Genomic DNA, 21,949 nt, shown 5'->3' with positions numbered 1-21,949 from the left:
AGCCCACCAATGCCACCGCATTTGTTTAGATATCTGGCAGGCTACTGCAGGATGCCTCCACATAGATACCTAACCAAGGAAAAAAGGGTATTTCATATTTTCTGATCCAACAGTCAAACACTGCTTGGTGGCATACTCACCTGATTGGTAGAGTTGGAAGCCCCCCCCCCCCAGTTGAAATAAGTAATCCTTGTTTCCAGTTGATCAGTGTAGTCTGTAGAGGTCTAAATTGGCACACAAATGTTGTCATATTGGAACTCAGCATAAGCATTCATAAATCACAAATGGTAGAGCTCATGACAGACATAAGATTCAGTGACCCACCAGACTGGCCAGGTCATTCAAGCCCATGGTAAAGCGGCTAGAACCTCCTGTTGTGTGCTTGAACAACTGCCATATTCTGTACCCATATACCCTTACGCGCTCTCGCCTCAGCGAATGAATCATTATTAGGACTGCAGGCACGAATTTGACAACCTTTCATTTAAACCAATAACTTGGTTTAAACCAAAGAGCAAGGTGCAAATGGTTTTGTAAAAAGTAATATTGCCTACCATAAACACAAAACATGATCAAGTAGGCAATTCTACCAAATAAGTAGGCCTAGTGTGTTGTACAACAATGTCTACTGCGATTCAATGAAATAATGGTTGCCTATTTCAAACCAATGGCATATCGGCTGCAAAAAAAATATTCTGAAAGACCAGTGTTTCATGAAGTAGTGAGGCCTGCTAGTAATGTGAATGTTGTTTGAGTGACATCTGGTGGTTCAAATGAGTGCTCCCATCACCTTAATCACACTTTTTGAACATGAGATAAATAGACATTTGTTTAAAAATGCTTGCTTTCTCAGGGCTGGATTGATTTAGTGGCAGCCATCCTTAGCACTATTATAACAGGCTATTTGATTCACAATAAAGTGGAGTTTCTTGGTGTCTAAGTAGAGGTTTGAGGTCATGTTAGAAGTAAACATTAAATTAGATAACTTGTTTTTAACTGTGTTGTGTTATATAATAGTAACTAAAACAGCACAACTGCACAATAGACTTAGAAGTTGTAGAAGCTTCTGATTTAACCATTTACTGTCTGCTTTCCATAGCTACTTGGTGGAAACCAGCAGCTCTTCAACTTCAGGGTAGCCCTTTTCTTCAAAGTTTGAGGCCTACTACACTCATTTTAAGAGACAAAGGGAACACCTTTCACAGGGTAAATGTCTCTGAAATGGTAATGTAATTTATCATGCATAAGACCAACTTCACAGTAGTGGTATTGCACAGTACTATTTCATGAAATATGCTTTGATTGGTTTCAGAGCCACATGCAGTTTAGAGTGTTTTATTAAATTCATGGGCTGTAAGCCAAAGGAAACAATTCAGAATGTTCAATGAATATGCTGATAAATCAAACAGAAAGGACAAAAAAATGAGTACTCAATAGTTTATTTAGAAATTGTACAATTCAGAAGTATCATCGCAGATGAGAGTCTTTGCAGTGTAGCAGCCTTTTCATTCTACTTATCTGTTGACCTGCAAGGAGTAAAAGCAATACAAAATAAGTTAGTGCCTTCCATTTTTTATTTATTTTTCAAATACAATCATAAAGATGGACGAGATCAGAATTTTTAGTGACATCAGTTGTTCAGAGAGAGAGTTCAAAAATAGTATCATCATTATCATCCATCAATACCGTTATTTAGTTCACCTTGCTGAGAAATGTTCCTGTGTATTTTAGACATTACTTATCTACATGGGCTTTATTGTTAGTCTGATTTTAAACTTACTTCAGAAAGTCCAAGCCTTTTCAACAGCAGACACCTGTCCCTGCAACAAGTTAAAGCAGAAAACATAAAATTCCTTCCATGATTCCCCAAAACAAAAATCGTTTCAAAAAGAAAAAGGATGATGTCAGGGTTTTTGTCAACATCAGCAGCTCAGAAAGAGAGTTCAAGAATAGTATCATCATTATCATCCGTCAATACCGTTATTTAGTTCACCTTACTGAGAAATGTCCCTGTGTATTTTAGACATTACTGATCCCCATTACTATAGTAGTTACACAACTGGATGGACAAACAGAACCTTTACCATAGAGGATACACAGGGGTTTTAGCAGCTCAGAAGATGTTATGGAGGATAAAATGAATCAGATCAACTTTAACTAAATGGGCTTTATTGTTAGTCTGATTTTAAACTTACTTCAGAAAGTCCACGTAACAGCCTTTTCAACACCAGACACTTGTCCCTGCAACAAGGTAAAGCAGAAAACATAAAATTCCTTCCATGATTCCCCCCACAAAAATCGTTTCAAAAAGAAGGATGATATCAGGGTTTTTGTCAACATCAGCAGCTCAGAAAGAGAGTTCAAGAATAGTATCATCATTATCATCCGTCTTGACAGAATGTGGCAAGAAATAGGGAGAGCGGTCTCAGCTCACCTGTTAGGGGGTCACACACAGTTCTGTTCCAGCATTGCAGTAAGTGGAACATGTTGAAGGGAGAGAAAAGGTAAGATTACAACAATACCGGAGGCTTCCAAAGCATTCAGAAATGATATCAGGCTGAACACTCATCATATATAACAGTACTGGACACATCAATTTCAAACCAGTTTCTTATGCCTCACTTTAAGGCACATTGATGCACTCAGGATTCTTATGAACACCACGTAATCAGGGAGTTCTGGAATATGCTCTTCATCCATCATATAAAAATAATTGCACTTGTTACTCTGGTTAGTTTACCAAACACTTATCCCACTCTGCCTACTGAGCAATCAGCAAAGGTTTTGTGACCAAAGGGCAGATGACTTGTCTATTACCTTCACAGATTGTATTCATAGGTCCTGGATTCACTGGAAATATTAACCTCGAAGTAAAGTAATATAAGTGATGCAATGTTTTCATCAGATATCTCTATCACTTGTAGCCAACGTTAGCGTTGTTAACTGAATTTGAGTTGCCACGTGCAAACCAATAGACCCACACGTGGCGTAGGCCCCCCAAGTAGGCTAAATAATCACCGAACTATCAACAAAAAACTTAACATTAAAAGGCATAAGCTTCAAATAGTTTTTCTTGCATTTCCTTGTCAAAATATAACCGCTAACTTACAAAAAACAACTGTACACTGCAACAATCACGATATCCTACATTTGTCACAGCATACGTTACCTTGCTAGGTAACGTTAGCTGAATATCTAGTCGAGCCAGGCCATAGCTGGAGTTCTATCGCATAAATGACCACCAATTTACTTCACATTAACCTGCAACAACCGTTACCAAGTACGCCAAAGTGGGGATGAATGTGAATCGCCGAAAACATCATTTATCTCCGTTCCTCATGCCGATATAGTTAGGGACTAGACAACTCCCGCATGTGAATGAATGAGGTTCATGTTTCTCTGGTGTTGGAATCGGTAGTTTCGCAATGGATTGTGGGATGTTGTTCAATGACGTCACATGTTAGCTTCTTTAACCATAGACATGTATAGATATACATGTCTATGTCTTTAACCCTTGTGGATGTAGCGTTACATTGATCTTAAATTATGCCTTGTCAGTGGGCGTGGTGTTAATTTACCCTGCAGCACAAGCACGGTATTGAAATGTATAACAACAGAACAAATTCTCCACAACATTATTCAAGTTGCATCCAATTTGCGAAGCATAACAATCACATCGGATTGACTGCATGCTTTCACCAGTATCTCTCTCCTACACCATAGGCCATATGTAGAAATTCCTTCTTGCATGCTGTGCTTGAAGACTGAAACCTGTCATGAGTTGATAATGGAGCCAGCCAGCCCTGTTCTGCAATGGAACCATCTTGCCAGATCTTTGCCAGATCAGGTCCAGATCTGTGCCAGGGTCTGGTGCCATCTTGTACCTTATTTGCTGAGCAGAAGAGCTGTTGCAAGCAAGCTGTAAGCTTTTGTATGGCTATTCCTAATTGTCAAATATTTATTTACTGGTGGAATTTAAGTATTGCTTATTGAGGAAGGCTCTTTGGACAGATGGTCGTTCCTCTTTGGAATTATCTTTTGCAGAGCAGCGATCATGCCTCCATTAGTTATTGAAAGTTGTCAGCAAAGCATCTGCAACTCATTACACTTCAGCAATCCACTAATGTTACATTCCTGTGGCATGCTGTGTTTGCTTTTTCTGAGATGTAATAAGATAAAAAAAAAAACTCTGTTCTCCTTATACAGCTCATATTTCGCATTTATCCACATTCCATTGGCCCCTGCCTGATAGATGATGGTGCTATGCCAATTTGTGGAAGACAAAATGCTATCACTCATCTGAATGTTAGCTTATTTGTCAATGTTGACAGTTGCCACCCCATTAAAAAGATAGATCACAAAAGGTGATCATTTATTTGAGCTTGTATTGAATTGGGGCGAGGCCAGTGGCAAGCTACATTAGTAATGCTATAACCTGTAATGAATGTAATGTATTATCTTAACCATTCACTTGACAAATGCTACTCTACTGCTGATGAAGTTTCTATGAAATAACAGATTTCTGCTTCATTAAAATGCTAAACACATTTCTGGTGAATCAAAAAAATGTTTGAGTGCAAGCTCTTACTTGTTTACAATAGATGTTACCTTCTTCCCTGCAATATTTTGTCTGTTTTCATGTATACATCTTAAACAAGAATCTTCTTGAGACATTATACAACCGGGTTAAATTGAAATTCACACTGGAAAATTCCTGAATGTTTTGTTTGGGAAAATTACTCCGGGAGACTGATGAGTGCAATCCTGTGCCTGTCAGGCTTTCACATCATCTCTCAACTATATCCTGGCGCTCCCTATGCTGTTGACTGCTGTATTAATAGCACCGTCATTTCGATCTTTAATGGCACGGAAATTACCAGTAACAACCTTAACAGCATGAGCTCCACTCTGATACATGCAAATCATACTTGAAATGCAATTAGTGATCAGGCTTTTGTGGGGACAATAGTTCCAGCATGTAGCTCTTCAATTCAGAATAAAGCAACATTTATGGACACATTGAAATGTTTTGATGGGTAGGATAACTACAGTCTAAATTTGCTATAAAGTCTACAACATGATGACTGTCTTCATATTATGCTTAATTCCCTACCTTTATGTGTATGAGACATGTTAGATGAAGAATCATTAAAAAATAGCCAAATATCATTAAACCACTTTTTTATATTAACATCTGACATTTATTCAACTAGTTTGGCTCATTAAACATCCTTCACTAAGTCTAATAAATAAAAATCAGAATCAAGAAATTATGACAACATCCATAAAGGGCATCAGCGTGTTTTGTGGATTATGTCTGCAATGCCACGTGTCAACAGTGACGTTGAATAGGTCATCTGTACTTACAGCAGATGATTACTCTCATACTTCATTGACAGCCTGCCTCACACTTTGTCATATCAAGTCTATACTACATGAGATATTTACAACATGTTCAAATATACATGTACAGTACTCACTGAGTTGCAAGGCAAAATGGAGTAGGTTCCTCACGTTCGAAAAACAGAAGTAAACATCACACATGAAATTAAATTCACACATTCCTCTGGGTGTGTGACCAAGAGACGTTTGGAAGATTCTAAGAACACCGCACATGATGGTGTTAGAGGATTGCAATTTTAGTTTAGTCTTATAATGCAGAGAGTTACTAAACAATTAGATGTTAACCGATTAGTTTGATTTTCTAAAGCATGTCCAATACTAAATGAAACTTCAAAACAAGGCAATTTGCCAGTGCATATCATTCTGCTTCCAGCCCAAAGCCAAAAGGATCATTTAATCTGGACGAGCAGATTCTTGTGATTGATTTTCTTCTTTTTCACATTTAAACACAAACTATTTGATGACTGCTTTTTTACCCAATATTATCTTGAACAGTCATCTGTAACTTCCGTCTCTACAACCTTCATTACAGCGCTGCTTTCGAGACAAAACAAGTTATGAATTTATGAAATTATCATGAGGCAAAAAAACTATTTCAATTTGACTTCATGCATAATAACTGGGATTTGACAGTTTGTATATGTATCATAGCACATTACAAGTGCATCATAGGCATTATAAATCATTTCTCTGTCATATTTCTGCATTAGGAGACTGAACAATATCATTATGAGTCACTAAAGAATGAAAACCCCTTCTCTTTCCTCTGGATGGTAACAAGGCTAAAGGTGTTGGCGCCTAAGATTCTTCTGATTAACCGCCTGATCTTTATGCACTTACAGTGTTCCACATAACACCTTAAGCCATTGGACTGCTCAGAGGAACAGCCAATCAGAAGTGAGGTAATCTATACAGTAAAACCTTCCATCTGAATAGCTCACCACATGGCGTAGACACACACTCAAACACATACACACACACACTGTATATACACACTCTTTCTTGCACACAGGTATACGCACTCACACAAAATGTAAATCTACATAAATACATAAATACACTCAGATATACACAGATAAAATAATTTGTGAATTTAAGGCATTCAAAAAATATTGCAGGTAGAGTTTGGACCTGTTTTTTGACAGACTCCTTCAACAGTCTACAATCTCCAGCTCTCAGTTACTACCTCAGGCAAGAGCAAAGTTGAAAATACAATAAAATGAGATGATATAAGCAATGATGAGAGAAACAGAAAATGAAAAGCAATCCTCTTTGGAAAGTAAGGTCATATTTGGTTCAGTTATCAGTCTGCATCCACATTTAGGTTTTAAGAGGGACACTCAAGTCCACACTTAAAATGATATACCTATAGTGTACAGAAGAGAGAAAAGTCTCTGTCTTCAGCTCTTTATTGTCAGTGTAGTCACTTCAGTTTGAACAAAGAAAGATCTCGGTCCAAGATGGCTTTGCACACTCAGTACTTGTCCTCGCATTTGGAAGGAAGAGCAAACTCCTTCAGTCAAAGAGGGAATCCCATTCCTGTCCGCTTTCTGACCAGAACGGACTGGTCTTCACGCCACATGACCTGAACTAGCCTAAACCCAAAGATCTCATGGCAAGACTTTTTTTTTGTCTATACACTACCAGCTGCTAAACACTCAATCAGCAGGAGCATTTTGGTGGTCTTGACTTGGTGGGGTTTGGGGGGGGGGGGGGGATTGAGGGTGGGCGGGGGGTTACTTGATGGACAACTCTGCTCCTCCGCGTGCGCGTGCACACCAGCGCTGCCATCCCGCTCACACCCACTCCTGCATGGAGCGCTTGCAGTACAGTATGTGGCGCTGGGTGTCCTTCCTCTTGAAGCGGAACACCGTGTACAGCAGGACCATCATGCACAGGGCCAGGATGCAGGGGATGGCGATGGCCACGGCCTTCTCCGTGCCACCCGTGCTCTCCAGCTTGATGATGATGTCCACGTCCTCTGGGTCGTACTGGTGCTCCTCCTGCTTAGGCTGGGCCCAGTCCATGTCCTGGTCTATGGGGATGTGGTCGCAGCCCATAAAGTCCCGCAGGATGGAGCGTGGATATCCCGGCTCCGTCCGCAGTCTCTCATTGCTGAACTTCCAATATTCCTTCCCCTTATAGAAATATGTATATCCTGCAGATGAAGCCGGAAAGAGAGGTGTTGACATATCAAAATGCTGAAAAATCATATATAAAATCTTATTTGAAAATCCTCAGGCGCTGTATTTGTTTTGTAGACTAATCTAGATTGCAAAAAAACATTATCATAGTCCTACCATTAGCTTTGTCCACGAAAGCCCCCTGCGGGGAGTCTGGGATACCCTTCCAAACAGAAACGGGTTTGGGGTACCCAGGGTCCATGGTCCTCATATCCTCATTATACCTCCAGTATCTGAACAGGGTATAAGGCAGTAAGCAGACCGAATTAGGACAATGTGCAAGCAAGAATTTACCAGACAGCAAAACCTGCTTTGGCACAACAGTGTTTTTGTAAAGTTTTCCAAAAAGATACATGGCAACAACCACAAAATTTGCCGCCCCCTTTTGTCCTTCTTGCTAATGCAGAGCAGCAGGCAGCAGTTATGAACTTTGTCATACTATTTATTTCCTGCCAAGAATGCTGCAGTACATTGCTAAGGACATTCGCACTTCTTGGGATTTTAATGACATTGCCATTGCAACTTGGCAGCTCCACATAATTAGGCACAATTATTACGGCTAGCAGTGCTCATGCAGGAATGCTGTTGTGCTGAGGGGCAGAGGCTCGGTCTGCAACACTCACCTGTCCCCTTTAAAGAAGTATGTCTTAGCAGCACCCTCCCACCAGACAGCCGTCTCAATGCTCTGAGTGGGCATCCCAGTACCAAACAGTGAAATATCCTTAGGATATGTAGGCTGCAGGGTCGTGTCTTTGAACACCCAGAACCGGTTCCCTACAAGAAACGACGGCAGTCAAACAAAAACAAAATAAAAAAAACTGTCAATCCACAGTAATTCTACATTAAAAGAACATGTGTACATTGAGAATGAATACAAATTGGGAAGGTTAAGCAACCTTAAAGGTCATTCTCACCTTTGAAGAACACAAATTTCCCTTCGCTGTTTTCATAGACTGCATCAATCTTGGAAGGCAGTCCTCTCCAGAAGTAGTTGATTTGCATCGGATACCCCGGCACCACAGAATTATCTCGCACCCTCCAAAACCACTGGTCCTAGAAAAAGAAGCGGACAAACAAGGGATTAGCATAGTTATGCCTTCAATGGGTGTTTAGAATAGTTGACAAGTTTACTATCACTTGTCAATGTCAATGAGAAGAAATAACATTAATACACACATCCTTGAAAGTCTCCCTTTCAATAAATCCTGACCTCATCCTCCAAAAACACCTGATTTCACACAAAAAGGTACCTTAAATACAAACAACTCCTTTCGCAGGATTGCCAGTGTGTTGAATCCGCCGTCGCAGATATTGGGTTTGGAGTTTTGGTTAGTTGTCTTTGTCTTCTGTGGAGGCCGGTGTGGTCGGCTCTGGCGGTCGTGCTTGCGGGGGTCAGAGGGTGGAAGCTGCAGCCGTGGGGGCGCAGCTGTCGTCAGCAGCCTGGTGGGCTGGGGGCTCCTGTCTGGAGGGCCTGTTGAGATCAGAGAGGGTGCAATGAATGACACCATGTTCAGGCAGAGGTTTTTACGGCCAGCACCACTTACAAATTGAAACACTACATTTATATTTCTGCACGTAAGCTTTCATTACGGTTAAGTTGGATCTACAATCTACCAGTGTTCCTAGACTCGTGTTTCCCCTAGAGGTGTTATATTAACCCATCATCCTATGGATGAAGTGACAGAAATATCAAATCACCATGGGCCGCAAGTAGCTCACCATAGATCTTCTGAATGCCTTGCAGATCGTCATGCGGTAGCTTGAAGCTATCTGTGTCCATATACTGGTAGAAGGGGGCCATAATGGCTGTGGGGTCATTGGAATGTTCCAGACCAAGAGCATGGCCCAGCTCATGCACTGCCACAAGGAAGAGATCATTGCCTGTAAAAAGACAGAAATGACAGAAATATACACATTTACAAGCAGTTCCAGGGCGTTCAATATTCCTTTGATATGAGTACCAGGTCCAGACAGTCCATGGATTTTCAGGTGTGTTTAGTTTTGTTGTGCTTTCACAATAATGTGGATTTTGTGCCATGTAACAGCAGCTGGCATGGATTGCGAGTTAAGTAGCGTGTTTCAGATATAATCTTGTCTGTAATCTGGGGTCATGGCATTTTGGTGCATCACATTCTCAGATAAGCTAACTGACAGTGAAAGCCGAGGGAAAGCATGGTGATCTGAACCCGTGCAGTAATTCAACCCGGAGCAAAACATAAGAGAAAATCTCGTCCTTGCCATGGGCAGGGGGGTGGGTGGCTACTGTCTTACACAACATGCCGAATGAACGGACCTATATTGCCCGAAAACACAGGGAAGTAAAAATACACACATGCACAATGAACAGTGAAAAAAAAAAAATCAGTTTTTCACCGGACCTCCACTGACAGCAAACACCTCAGGGCTTGTCTCACTAAGCACTGTATGTGTGCATGACAATTGTTGGCTTCAGCATTCCAGCGTGATACAGTGTAAGAACGTGTGCAGGCTAATGTCCACTAATCCCTGAGCCATACTGCGCCCATATCACCTTAACTGACCTTGACTCTCATCAGCCTACATGACTAACATGAGCACAACAATTTCAGCACAGGCTCTGCTTCCTTGTCCAGCTCCTCTGCGATTGAATCATCAAGTAAAAGAAAGTGAATTTCAAATCAACCGAATACGACAGAAGAAAAAACTTAAAACCATTTCCCTGCCCTTGACAGATTTGCATTATTCCTTAAGCCCTTTTTAGTGGGTGTCAGCAGTAGCATTAGTATTGCAGATCAGATAGTACTTTGATCAACATTCAAGATAATCCAGGGACCTCAAGAGAAGAGCCATGACCCTGCCCTATTAATGGGTTAAATGAGAAGCTGTAATTATGATTCAGAGCACACACACTGTCATAAAGGCCAAAAGCGAGTGATTTCAGGCTGGCAGACAGCAGTGTGAGTGCCTCTGGCTAATGCCTGTGTTTGCTGCTATCCATTATCGCTATGCTGGAGCGCTTGTCTTAAAAGCACTCAGGTCTAGGTAATTAAGGTTAAGTGCCTCTGGATGCAACAAAGTGGCGGATCTGATTACCCCATCAAAGAGTGGCTTCAGCCACCAAGTAATATTCCCAGCGCCTACCCCCAACCCAACCCCCCATCTGATCCACACACACATACACATCATCCACACTCCACAACATACACTGGCACACACAGGCCCACACACAAGTACCCATGAGGGGTGGCTGACATTTTTCATGGAGCTCGTTCTCACCATCATGGTTAGGGTTGCCAAGGGTCCAGGGCTCGTCCGAGTCAAAGTGGGTGTCCCCGCCTATGCCTGGGCCTGGAAAGTAGGCGTGCGCCAGGAAGCCCCCCTCCCCATCAAAAGGGGAGCTGTCACCATGGAAACCTGCAGCGAAGATGATGGTGATGTCCACCTCACGCTTGCCGCTCTCCAGAGCGCTGTACGGCACGGCCTCAAAGCGCAGCGGCGTCACGCCCTGCCACACGTCAAACGCCCGGCGGATGGCAGCGTGGGTCTCCGGGTTTCCCACCTTGGGCGTGAAATTCTTTAAGCTGGAGACGGAACAAAGGGTTATAATAGCTTAAATAGTTTAAAGTGTGTTTTTATACTCCTGGGCTTAATCTATTTGGAAACTCACTGTGTTACTCTATGGGACTATTTTTAAAATTGAAAAATGGAGCTCTATTTGTATGTTTGATGAGTCACTTGAGTTGTATTCCTGCATAGAGAAATGTGTGACACGCACTGAATAAAGACAAATATCCTGGCACTGAATGTAATTCCTGCGCCATGACTGTCTGAACAACAACTTAGGCAATCAATGAATTCCACTGCAGTCTAGGTCACATAGATATGAAATGAAGGGGCCCCATGAGGATGGAAACAAACACTTCTAAGGAGCACTGAAACAATCAACTGCTTATGTGAGACTGTGCATTATCCACATGAAAAACACACACACAGAGACACTCACACACACACACACACACAAACCAAGACTCACAAAACCTGGAGATGGTGAGAAAGCAATTTCCCAAAACCATAGTCCCTTCGAATCCTAGAAGCCTGAGAGTTTACTTTTAAACTGTTCCAGCAGCAGTAGCTTTGCTGAACTTTCACATTCAAGTCTTTATCTCTCGCTGACAGACACAGAAAAAAAAAAGAAAATCTCCTCTCTTTCCTCTGATTTTCCCAGAAAGAGACGCAGTCAGCAGCCTGTCCCCTTCCTGTACTGATTTACATCCCATTTGCATAGGTGCCTCAGCAATTAAAAAATAATCACAGGAGGAAGGATTTGAATACATCAGTTTTGTTATCACATGCTCTAGTCGGTCTAGTCTAAATTGGGGTGAGAGAACCTTATATTTCCTCCCTGCCTTTCGTAAATGTAAACTTACGAGCTTTAGAATATGTCCCTGAAAGGTTAGAGATAAGCAGAATGCAGTGAGGAGGTTTCTCAATTACGTGTACCGGCCGGGTCTCCATTGCAGTGGGGGAGTTTGAGAAAATGTATTCATGGCGACTTACCCGTGTAACATCGTGGAACATGCGAGACGTTTACGTCATTATAAGTGAAGAGGCACTAACTTGAAAACAGATTGTTAATAGTTACTGATGCTACCGAGTCTCAGCTCGTCATCACACCACCAGACAAGTCATCTTCCTCACTCACTCCCACCTGTATGTGATGTGCGTGCGCTGCCACTTCTGGCCCGTGAGGGCGTAGCGCCGTTTGCGGGGCCGGCTGCCGGAACTGGACACGTCGCTAAGTGGATCTGTGACTCCACACCGGGGTTTCCTCATCCAGCTGAGAAGAAGAACATGACGCATGTACATCATGGCTGGCATCTCTATCATTTTCCTGTCAATAGCTAAGCAGGTTAATGCTGTTGTCTAAGACCCCAAAGGTCCCATGTTGCTCATCACAAATCCTGCACTTAGGTTCTGTTGACTTGACTACTTTCATCTTTTTTTGGCGTTGGTTACTTGTGCATTTGTATCCCACATCGCACAAGATTCATTATCACTGCAAGCTGTTTGTAATGGTTGCCACTTTTCATTAATGTCTGCAGCCGATAAATAATGGCTGAAAAATACTCCAAAAAGCACCTGTCACCAACAACAACAACCATCATTTAGCATTGACAAGCGCATTGTGTTGAGCCACTGAAAAATTATCTTAGCTGTTCTGTTTGAACAATGCACCCTAATGGGGGAAAAAAATCTTGCCTTGTAATAAAATGATGTCGCACAGATGCAGATTGAGTATTATTAATGACTAGACAGTATTATAGGGTTTAGCCAGGGCATATCAGTGCCATAATGCACATACTGTATTTGCATTGAATAAATCTGATGCACAGATTATGTAACATTGGGAGATTATGATACATCTTCCATCAATCATACTACCCATGAAGACATCTCTCAAGTGTTTAAACCTCACGGCATAAAATCACTACATCTGGAGCACTTGTCAAAATGCTGGTACACAACTTTTAGTTTTGTTTTGTGAGTTTGTATATTAAAAGTGTGTATGCAAATATGTTTGAGAGACAGATCCTGTCTGTGTGTGGGTATGTGTGTATGTGTGCCTGTGTGCGTGTGTTTGTGTGTGTGTGTGTGTGTGTGTGTGTGTGTATGTGCATGTGTGTGTGTGCGTGTGTGCGTGTGTGCGTGTGTGTGTTGAACTGGATTTAGGCTCACCTTATAGTGTTCCTGTTTAGTGTCCCTGTGATATTAAGGCCATAAAGACGTTGCATGGCAGCGATGGCTGAATGCATGGACTGTGCTGAGCGCAAAACAGCCATTCCAGGTTCTGTGTGCGGGAGATAGCCATACTTCTGCAGCCAAGCCTACAGTAGAGTGGAAAAAAACACAAGTGAGTGAAAGGAAAGAGAGAGAGAGGGATAGGGTGAGCAGAGCTAGTGTGGGAGAGAGATTTTATCATGGGCTGCTCGTAGCTTGGACTTAATCCACATTTGGACAGACCTACATGTTACCAGCATTGTCCTCATAATGGACACATTGACTAATTAAACACAATGCAATGGAAGTAGGGATGCACCGATACCACTTTTTTACAAACCGATACGAGTACGAGTATTTTTATTTCTGTACTTGCCGATACCGAGTACCGATACCGATACTTCCAAGATTTGATTTCCATGAAAGATTTTATTTTATCCTCTGCAGGTTATGTCAAGCCTATAGTACAACATTAACAGAAGGCTATCCCAAGCCAAAAATAAAGAGCTTTCTGGTTTAAACCAAAAAAAAAAAAAAGAGTCAATATCATCACATTAGACAAAATTTGCATATAGACAGATGGCAATTTAATTTGCTGCATAGTTAACAACACAGTCTGCTTAACAAAAAGTGAACAGAACTATCCTGGATGATAAGAACATGAGCACAGTTCAGTTACAAAAGGATCAACAACTCTCTTCCTCCCCTTCTCTCTCTCTCTCTCTCTCTCTCTCTCTCTCTCTCTCTCTCTCTCTCTCTGTCTGTGTGTGTGCGTGCGCGTTTTTGTCTTTTGAAAGACGTCAGTAAAGATTGGTTGCTTGGTCTCTTAAGCCACTGGCATGAGTGAACTTTGTGTGCTTAGCACTATGGTGCGTCTTCAGATGTTTAATCAAATTGCTTGTGTCAAACGAAGTACTTTCCTTTCCCCCCTTCGACACTGTAACAGTGCAGATCTTACACTGTGCCTTACTCCTTTCATCATTTATCTTAAAATGAATCAAAATCGCCGTTAAGGCAGCACAACGGTATAGCGATTTCTTACTAGAGTTTAATGTTGACAATGAACTGGACTACGTTCTTGCAGCCAAATTGACACTTGCCTGAAGTTTGACTGTGTTAGGGAAGTTGTTTGCAACCTAGCCAACATAGCTATCACAATAACATTGCAAAGAAGTTAACGCAAAAGCACTTAATATTAGCATCAGGCGGAAAAACGGAAAAATACTAGCATCAATGTCCAAGAGTGTTAAAACAACCTTGCTAACATCGCTAACGGGATGTCTTGCTAGCGGCTACTTGCTAGCGGGTGTTTATGACAAACTAACAAGATTCCTGAAACACAAGACAAGACAGACGTCCTCTTTTACCCTCACATGTCCTCCTTTCGAGACCTAAATGCGTCCGTGTAAAAGAGGAGAAAACAAATACATTCCTGTCCCCGTCAATCAACCGTAGCAAATGGCAATAATATGTTATAGGCGCAGCGTCGCTAAAGACAGTAGGCTAGCCCCTACACTTTGCCTATGTAACAGCCGTTCTAAGTTAACTGCAAAACATAAAATAGCCGAAGATAGCACTTACCTTTACTGGAGGTCGTACGTGTTAAGTTTAAAATCTCTAGCGAAACCGCTAGCTTACGCAAGCCACCTCCACACATCGTATCCAAGCTGTTATTGAATTAATTTAAACTGCAAGTTTAACCTCAACTTATCTGTCTGCAATACCGCTCTCGGCCTCTATGCAACTCGCCGCTCTCACACCTGGCAGGCATAGACAGTAGAGGAGAAGAAAACACACGCGTTAAGACGCAACACTGGTATCGGTTTTTGGTATCGGTAATTTAAAACGAGTACGAGTACGAGTATTTTAACGAAGTATCGACCCGATACTGGTATCGGTATCGGTGCATCCCTAAATGGAAGTATAATTGCTTATTGTTGTATGAATCAATAAAAGAATGAATGTATAAATATTTGTCAATACTTATTATGGCATCTTACTGATTGTTCAAAGACAAGCAAAAAACAAAGACTTCAATTTCGTGTACTCCATTAAGAGTTTTGATATTGTCCATGACAGGACTTAATATGACTAGTATTTCTAACACTTTGTACTGACTGCTCCAGTGAGTACCAGCTGGCCTGAGGGCACAGTTAAAAGGCAGAGATTGCCAAAAGCAGTGCAACATGGGTAGCCAGTCATAGGGTTAGTTCATGGGTGTCATTAGGCCTGGGCGTCCGAGGCTACTAATATTAATATACTATTCCCCAAAGGTTTTATGAATAGCTCTAGATCTCAATTTTATTTAGATTTAAATTTTAAATAATAAAATAGCAAAACATTTTAAAATATTTTTCATAGCAGATCTATTTATCTGCCGTTCTGATCATCCATTAAAGTCCTTGAAAGCAATATGAAATTGTTAATCAAAAACCTACGGTTTGGGGTCATCTGTGTCATTCTAGCAGCAGATCTACTTCAAACCCCTTGACACTGCACATTTTGTGTAAGCACCGATTACAGGGCTTGTCAATGTTGGCATCGGGTAGGAAGCTAGCCAGCTAATTCACAATTGTAGGACTTGAAGGCCATGGAGATGATACACTTTTAAAGGATGAAGGAAACGCAGGAGCAGGCGAGGCTAGAAGAGGTGGAGGAAGAGTTATCTCCTGTTGCAATCTCCTTTTGCTGACCATTTGGCCAATTGGGGCAACCGTTTAGACCGTTTAGAATCAACTTTATTATCTCCTAATTTTAAATCTATCCCCAGACAACACTCTTTGTAGGCCTATCTACAACTCGGTTTACCTAAGGCTGACGTTGTTTTCTGATATTCAAAAAAAATGATCTTCACATGAAACGTAATTTCTGTCTATAAAAGTCTGTCCCTTTCCTGTGTCAGTGTGACCTAGCATAAACGTGTGTTCATGCAGACAAGCAGTGCGGTATAATGGACGGGGTAATGTTCATGTGAGTCAGACGGATGATGGGCCCTGTCTTTAGGCACACTGTCTCAAACTGTGTGAAAATGGTGCATTTAGCTGTCAGAAATAGAAAAAAAAAATCCCCGGGGGACAATTTCCCCAGATCTCCCTACAGGTCTGGGCTAAGCCCTAAATATGTTCAACTCTTAGCAACGCCCCTGGCTGGGTAAGTCCACAAAATCCACAGATCTGCTTGTTCTCATATATTAAAGAGTGTGGGCACTACATGCATGCACACACATGTTCTGGTGTGTGTGCATGCACGTCTTGAGAGGGGATACCTTTGTCTCCCAGGTCATCCAACCAATACTGATACAACATGATGCTGCAGCACACAACACACGTCCAGACTGATTTTACCAAACTGAGCCCTATCTCTGTTGTTTTGGAGTGTGTGTTCATGTTACCCGCTCATCACTGCAAGATAGCTCCAAAGCTGTGGCCTACTGGTTAGGGTTTCGGGCTGGTATCCAGAGGGTGGCCGGTTCGATCCCGTAGGAAAAATGTGGGCAGGGGAAGTGGTAGAGCACTGCTCTCCCATGCCCACATCCACGGCTGAGATGCCCTTGAGCAAGGCACCTAACCCCGATCACTGCTCCCCGGGCGCCGCCAAAGGGCAGCTCACTGCTCCGGGTTAGTGTGCTTCACTGTGTGTATCACTAACCTGGATGGGTGAAATGCAGAGATAAAAAATACAGAGTGTGTGTGTGTCACTATCTCTGCCGTAAAACAGTCACTAGTCACTAGGGCTCCATTTCCATTCCATTTCCATTTCCAAAGATGGGGAGAACTTCTCATGAGCAACGCCGACTAACATCACAGCTGTGCCTCCACGCTAGGCGCTCACATGGACGTGATAAGATGGAGCCAATCACTCCACCATTTCCTTCCATTCAATCAGCTCCTCCTCGAGTGGGCATCAACACCCCCCCCCCCCCCCCCTCTCCAAGCAGAAGCCAGGAAGTGAGGGAACACACCAGCTGACGGGGTGCATGTCAATAATTCATCAGGCCAGGCTGCGTAGGCTCCGCCGGCTGGCTCCCTCCAGCCCGGTGGGCACATGCCCAGGGGTCTCCATGGAAATGAAGCACCACGGATACAGTGCATTCGTCTTAGCCTGGTATCACTTCCCTTCAATTATTCAGAGGATGGCCGCAGCGTCTATACATGTGCTACTGAGATATTACTCACTGAGAGAGTCCACATGAATAATGCTTCTGCGCAGACCACGTGTGTTGAGGCCACACAAGCACATTTATATATAAATGGGTACATGAGATCAAGCCAAGACATGAAGTCAACACTAATAGCCCTTACAAATGAACAAGGAGCATGTCAAGGAAAACAATGGTGTCTCACCAGGTCACTCTCCAGGCAGGGAGAAATATTTCACAATGACCAGTAGGGACACTCAGTGCTGAGCCACCATGCCTCCATGTGAGCCCAAGCAGTGGGCAGCCCGATGCTGTGCAGGTCCATTTGTGAATAAGCTGTGCTGATGGCGCGTCCAGGCCTCCTGTGCTGTGCTGTGCTGTGCTGTGCTGTGCTGTGCTGTGCTGTGCTGTGCTGTGCTGTGCTGTGCTGTGCTGTGCTGTGCTGTGCTGTGCTGTACTGTGCTGTGCTGTGCTGTGCTGTGCTGTGGTGTGCTGTCCTTCACAGGGCGGCATGTGTGCTATCTGATTCACCTCTGGAGCCGTGCCACAGTGAGTTATGCGTTGTGTCCCGATGCTTGGGAGTGTTGTCAATCACTCTTACCATTCGTCACCGTTCTTGTTTACCACTTTCAGATGTCCCGACAGCCCGCAGTGATGCAACACACAGGGCGAAGTAATAAATCACTTTTGAGTCATCGAGACCCAAACTAAATCCAGTGAACTCCAACAATATCAACTTTGTACCAAGCCCACATTTGAATTCAATACTAATCCAGAGCACTTCTGCAGCTCAATTTCAGTTTTGCAGTGCAAAATATTTTCTTTAACAACATAGTGTTTCTTTATTGTTGTGCATTAATGTATTCACGCATTAATGTATTCACGCATTAATGTACACGACCTACTGTCCTTCAACTTTCTGTCTGTGAGCGCTTTCCCAGGTTGGCTGAGAGGTCACTGTCAGGCATGGCCAATCGAATTGAGCAAAACAACCACGCAGCTTCACTTTACTCCACTACACTAACCCACAGCTGTCTCCCTGGTACCCAGCTGCCTATGCACCAACTCACTCCAGGCTCTCAGAGCTATCACTGCCACGCCAGCTAATCCCCCCCCCCCCCCCTCCATCTCTCTCTCTCCCTCCCTCCCTCTATCTCTCTCATACTCTCGTTCGCTCGCTCCCTTGCTTTCTCTCTCCATTTCCCTCTCTCTCTCTCTCCCTCTCTGATTCCAGCTCCTAAGCCAAACCACCCCTTGATCCGCTTTTTATGCCTTTAATCAGCTGTGTGTTTGCTTGGCACACAGCTGTGCTGAGACGCAGGTTCCAGACCTTCGGAAGGAAATGATATTGTGAGTCTAAATGTGCATTTGCAAATGGGATGCCTTCCCTTTCCAATTTTTCCTGATTGACTTATACCTTTTAACCCTTCTCTTTCATTACATGATGGCAACACGACTTTCCCTGTGGCAGTGTGCAATTGTTTTCAGGGCTGTTTTCAGATTCAGGCTATGCTGTCCATCATCAGTGACAGCTAGAGCACACAAGGGCACATGGAATACAGTAGCAAATTTTGGCTAATGCCGATCTGTAGATTGTAAATCTCTGATTGCTCCTGCGGTACCCATATGATACTCCAATAAAAGTGAGCAGCTTTCAATGAAATGGATTCGGGTGTGGCTGTGTATGGATGGACCAATTAGTCGCCTGAAGTGCACAGCACAAGCACTCCAATTTTTCAATTCCACAAAGAAGCACAAGCCACACACAGATCCATGAAGGTCTCTCGCTCGTGTTGTTGCTTAGTTTGCCCCATGGGCACTTTGCACGACAAGGAGAAACACATTTCTTTCCCCACTGTTTTTAATTGGTAGTCCTGTGCATTACTGTAAATGGCTCGGGGTGCAGTGATTCCCGGAGTGCTCTCTGCTGAAGGTTCCAGCCTGTTCCCAGGCCTGTGATGGCATCTCTCCCCAGGCGTAGCCACACTCCCACACTATTAATCAAGCTAATATGAATCCAGTGACCTGAGCAGTGAGTATGCAGCAGCAGCAGCCGCCGCTGCCAGAGTCCACAGCCCTTCAACAACACAGCAGACAGCCAGTGCAGTATGGGCAGCCCCCATACGTTACCAGAGCAGAAGGAAGGTGGGGGTTAGTCGTATCCAGGTCACTGCCTTGTTCCCTTTGGCACTATTAGTGAAGGGGAACAGTGGACAGCAGTCAAGTACATAGAAATACGTGGCATTGATGAACAGGGATAGTGTTTTATTTGTATGCTCGATACTTGAACAGCAATTTCAGCTCTGAACAGCGGGGCTGAAAAATGTGTAGGTGCTGAAAATAGTTGTGGTGTCCAGATCAGCCTCCTTTAAAGGTTCATGATTGGACGGTTCCAACAAGGGAAAACAGCATTCTGTTTGCATCATGGTGCCAAAACAAGAGCAGATGTGGGATTCTGTTTTGATCTGGTGGCGCTAGCACTGAATCCCCTGCTCTCCTCCCAGCAGGTCTGACACTAAATAATGTGGGCCAGAGGGTCTAAATCTTATTACGTAACACCATGTCCTGCTAAAATCTTAATCTACGAGCATATCTAAGGGAAGCAGTGGATAGGGAGAGACGCCAATTCTCGTTGATACCTTACAATTCATAACGTCTTTAGATAGACGTTAGAGTTATCCCAGTTTGCTAAGAATATGCTGTTCCCTCATTTAATACAATTTTGAGCTTCTTTCTCGGGGTCCACATCCGTGTCAATTGTGTTCTTGCATCATGTTCGGTCTGTCATTTCATTGAGGAAATTGTAAGAATGAGGTGTCACATTCACTTTTCTGTCTGTAGGGGTTGAGCACTTGAAGTGAGCACATAGCAACATCTCTACAGACTACAGCTTTCAGGAGCTTAATATAAATTCTACGAGCAATGCTAAAAGCAGAATAGTGTAGAAAAGGATTCATGACACTTTGATCACGTTTGAGAAAACACTCAGTAATCTGCTGTGCATATGCATACATGTTCCATGTGCACGGAGTCAATTCCTCCATGAAGTACAGTGCAAAATGTGATCATTCTAGTATGACGATACTGATGCCCAGCTATTGCAGTCCAACACAACGCAATTATGCTTCAATTCATTCCGGAGATGTTATTTGCGTGTGATTCGTAACGAAATGGGAATCATCAAGCAGGACCAACGGACTCACAGTCTGAACACCCAACCCCACAACTGGGCCAAGCTTACCTCCACACTGAAGCGATGCTCGTCTCCGGACACGGCACATAAAATCCAAAGCGAAGTATGCAACCATAGCACTCCTGCGCATGTATGTTCCAGTCTTTTCCGCTTATGAAATGATTTCAAAATCATGTTTATGTTTTATGTTCGATGCTATAATAAATACAAAATCTGTCGAGGTGTTGACCAAAAATCCTCGCGCGTCAGATGAGAAAAGCCATTAGGATCCGAAAGATGCTGCGACCTACAGAGAGGAGTGTTGAGGCAGGGGGAAGACATGCATCCATGAAACTGTGCTGGCGCTGCTGGATGGTTAACCACACTCCATGTCGGATTTTTTTTGCCAGGCTCGATTATCTTGGCAACGCATTTCCGCTGCTCTTGACAGTCACCTTCCCAGTTGCCTAGCCTGCCTTTCTGTACCTAAGCAACATTTATGCGCGTATGCGATGATACCCACGGGTTAGCGCCTGCGCTTTGATTGTCTCAGCAGCTTGAAGCTTGAAGTTCACTCCCCCCGCCCCCCTCATCTCTCCTACATAGGGAACGGCGCCGTCCATAATGCCAGAATACACTTTAAGTGTAAAGATAACATGTTAAATCTCATAAAAAGCACAAAGCGCAAAACACGTCGCATTCATATAATGTTCTTTTAATACATATTGCTTTCAAATTGTGGCACGATTTAAATAGGTGACATATACCATAACATGGCACAAAAAAACACAACATAACTACTAACCTATATCACTTGTCAATATCTTTCAGTGGAATTGAGGCAAACAATTTCCTACTGTTCACTAAAGCACCTGCTAACGCAGTTTATTTTTTTCCTGCTTTCAAAAATCCATTTTACCACTAGGTGGTAATATTTCGTCACAATTTTTCTAGTACAAGCGGTTATGTGCACCTTTTGATATACTGCAAAAAATGTATTGTGTTGACAGCTGTGCTTACTTAACAAACTTAACAATGGATCAATTAATTAATTTATCTTTTTTTCCATTCAGGCATTCATTAAAACATCCATTTAAATTCCTCCTTCCCCTTCCTCTTTGGCTCTTTGGCTGTTGAGCGACCACCAGATGCCATCCAAGAGCTCAATGCCAATGATAGCTGAATCAGTCTTTCACCATACTCTGGATCTTTCCTCTACAGGCTCATCAATAAATTATAAAAATGATTTAACAACATAACACGAGTGAGAGTGGGTTTGGCAAAGGATATCCCCAC

General features: G+C 42.9%; 1 protein-coding gene and 1 long non-coding RNA gene across 2 annotated transcripts; both read right to left on the bottom strand.

Moving 5' to 3' along the window:
- Positions 1-1,429: 1,429 nt before the first annotated feature.
- Positions 1,430-2,451, bottom strand: LOC308364829. Its single transcript, XR_013968639.1, has 3 exons — positions 2,196-2,451; positions 1,781-1,820; positions 1,430-1,526 (listed from the first exon to the last, which is right to left on the bottom strand). It is a non-coding gene; the product is annotated as an uncharacterized lncRNA (long non-coding RNA).
- Positions 2,452-7,199: 4,748 nt separating this feature from the next.
- mmp16b (matrix metallopeptidase 16b (membrane-inserted)) lies at positions 7,200-20,848 on the bottom strand (the record flags this gene model as incomplete). Its single annotated transcript, XM_080837934.1, has 10 exons — positions 7,200-7,561; positions 7,704-7,819; positions 8,210-8,360; positions 8,501-8,639; positions 8,837-9,057; positions 9,306-9,467; positions 10,842-11,146; positions 12,274-12,402; positions 13,302-13,450; positions 20,723-20,848. 10 exons carry the CDS (start codon positions 20,846-20,848, stop codon positions 7,200-7,202), a joined length of 1,860 nt encoding a protein of 619 aa, XP_080694060.1.
- Between the last annotated feature and the right edge of the window lie 1,101 nt (positions 20,849-21,949).

This window comes from Sprattus sprattus (genome assembly GCF_963457725.1).
Source record: "Sprattus sprattus genome assembly, chromosome: 4".
Lineage (NCBI taxonomy): Eukaryota > Metazoa > Chordata > Actinopteri > Clupeiformes > Clupeidae > Sprattus > Sprattus sprattus.
The sequence above is the reverse complement of the archived record's forward strand: the minus strand, read 5'-3'. Positions and strand labels throughout refer to the sequence as shown.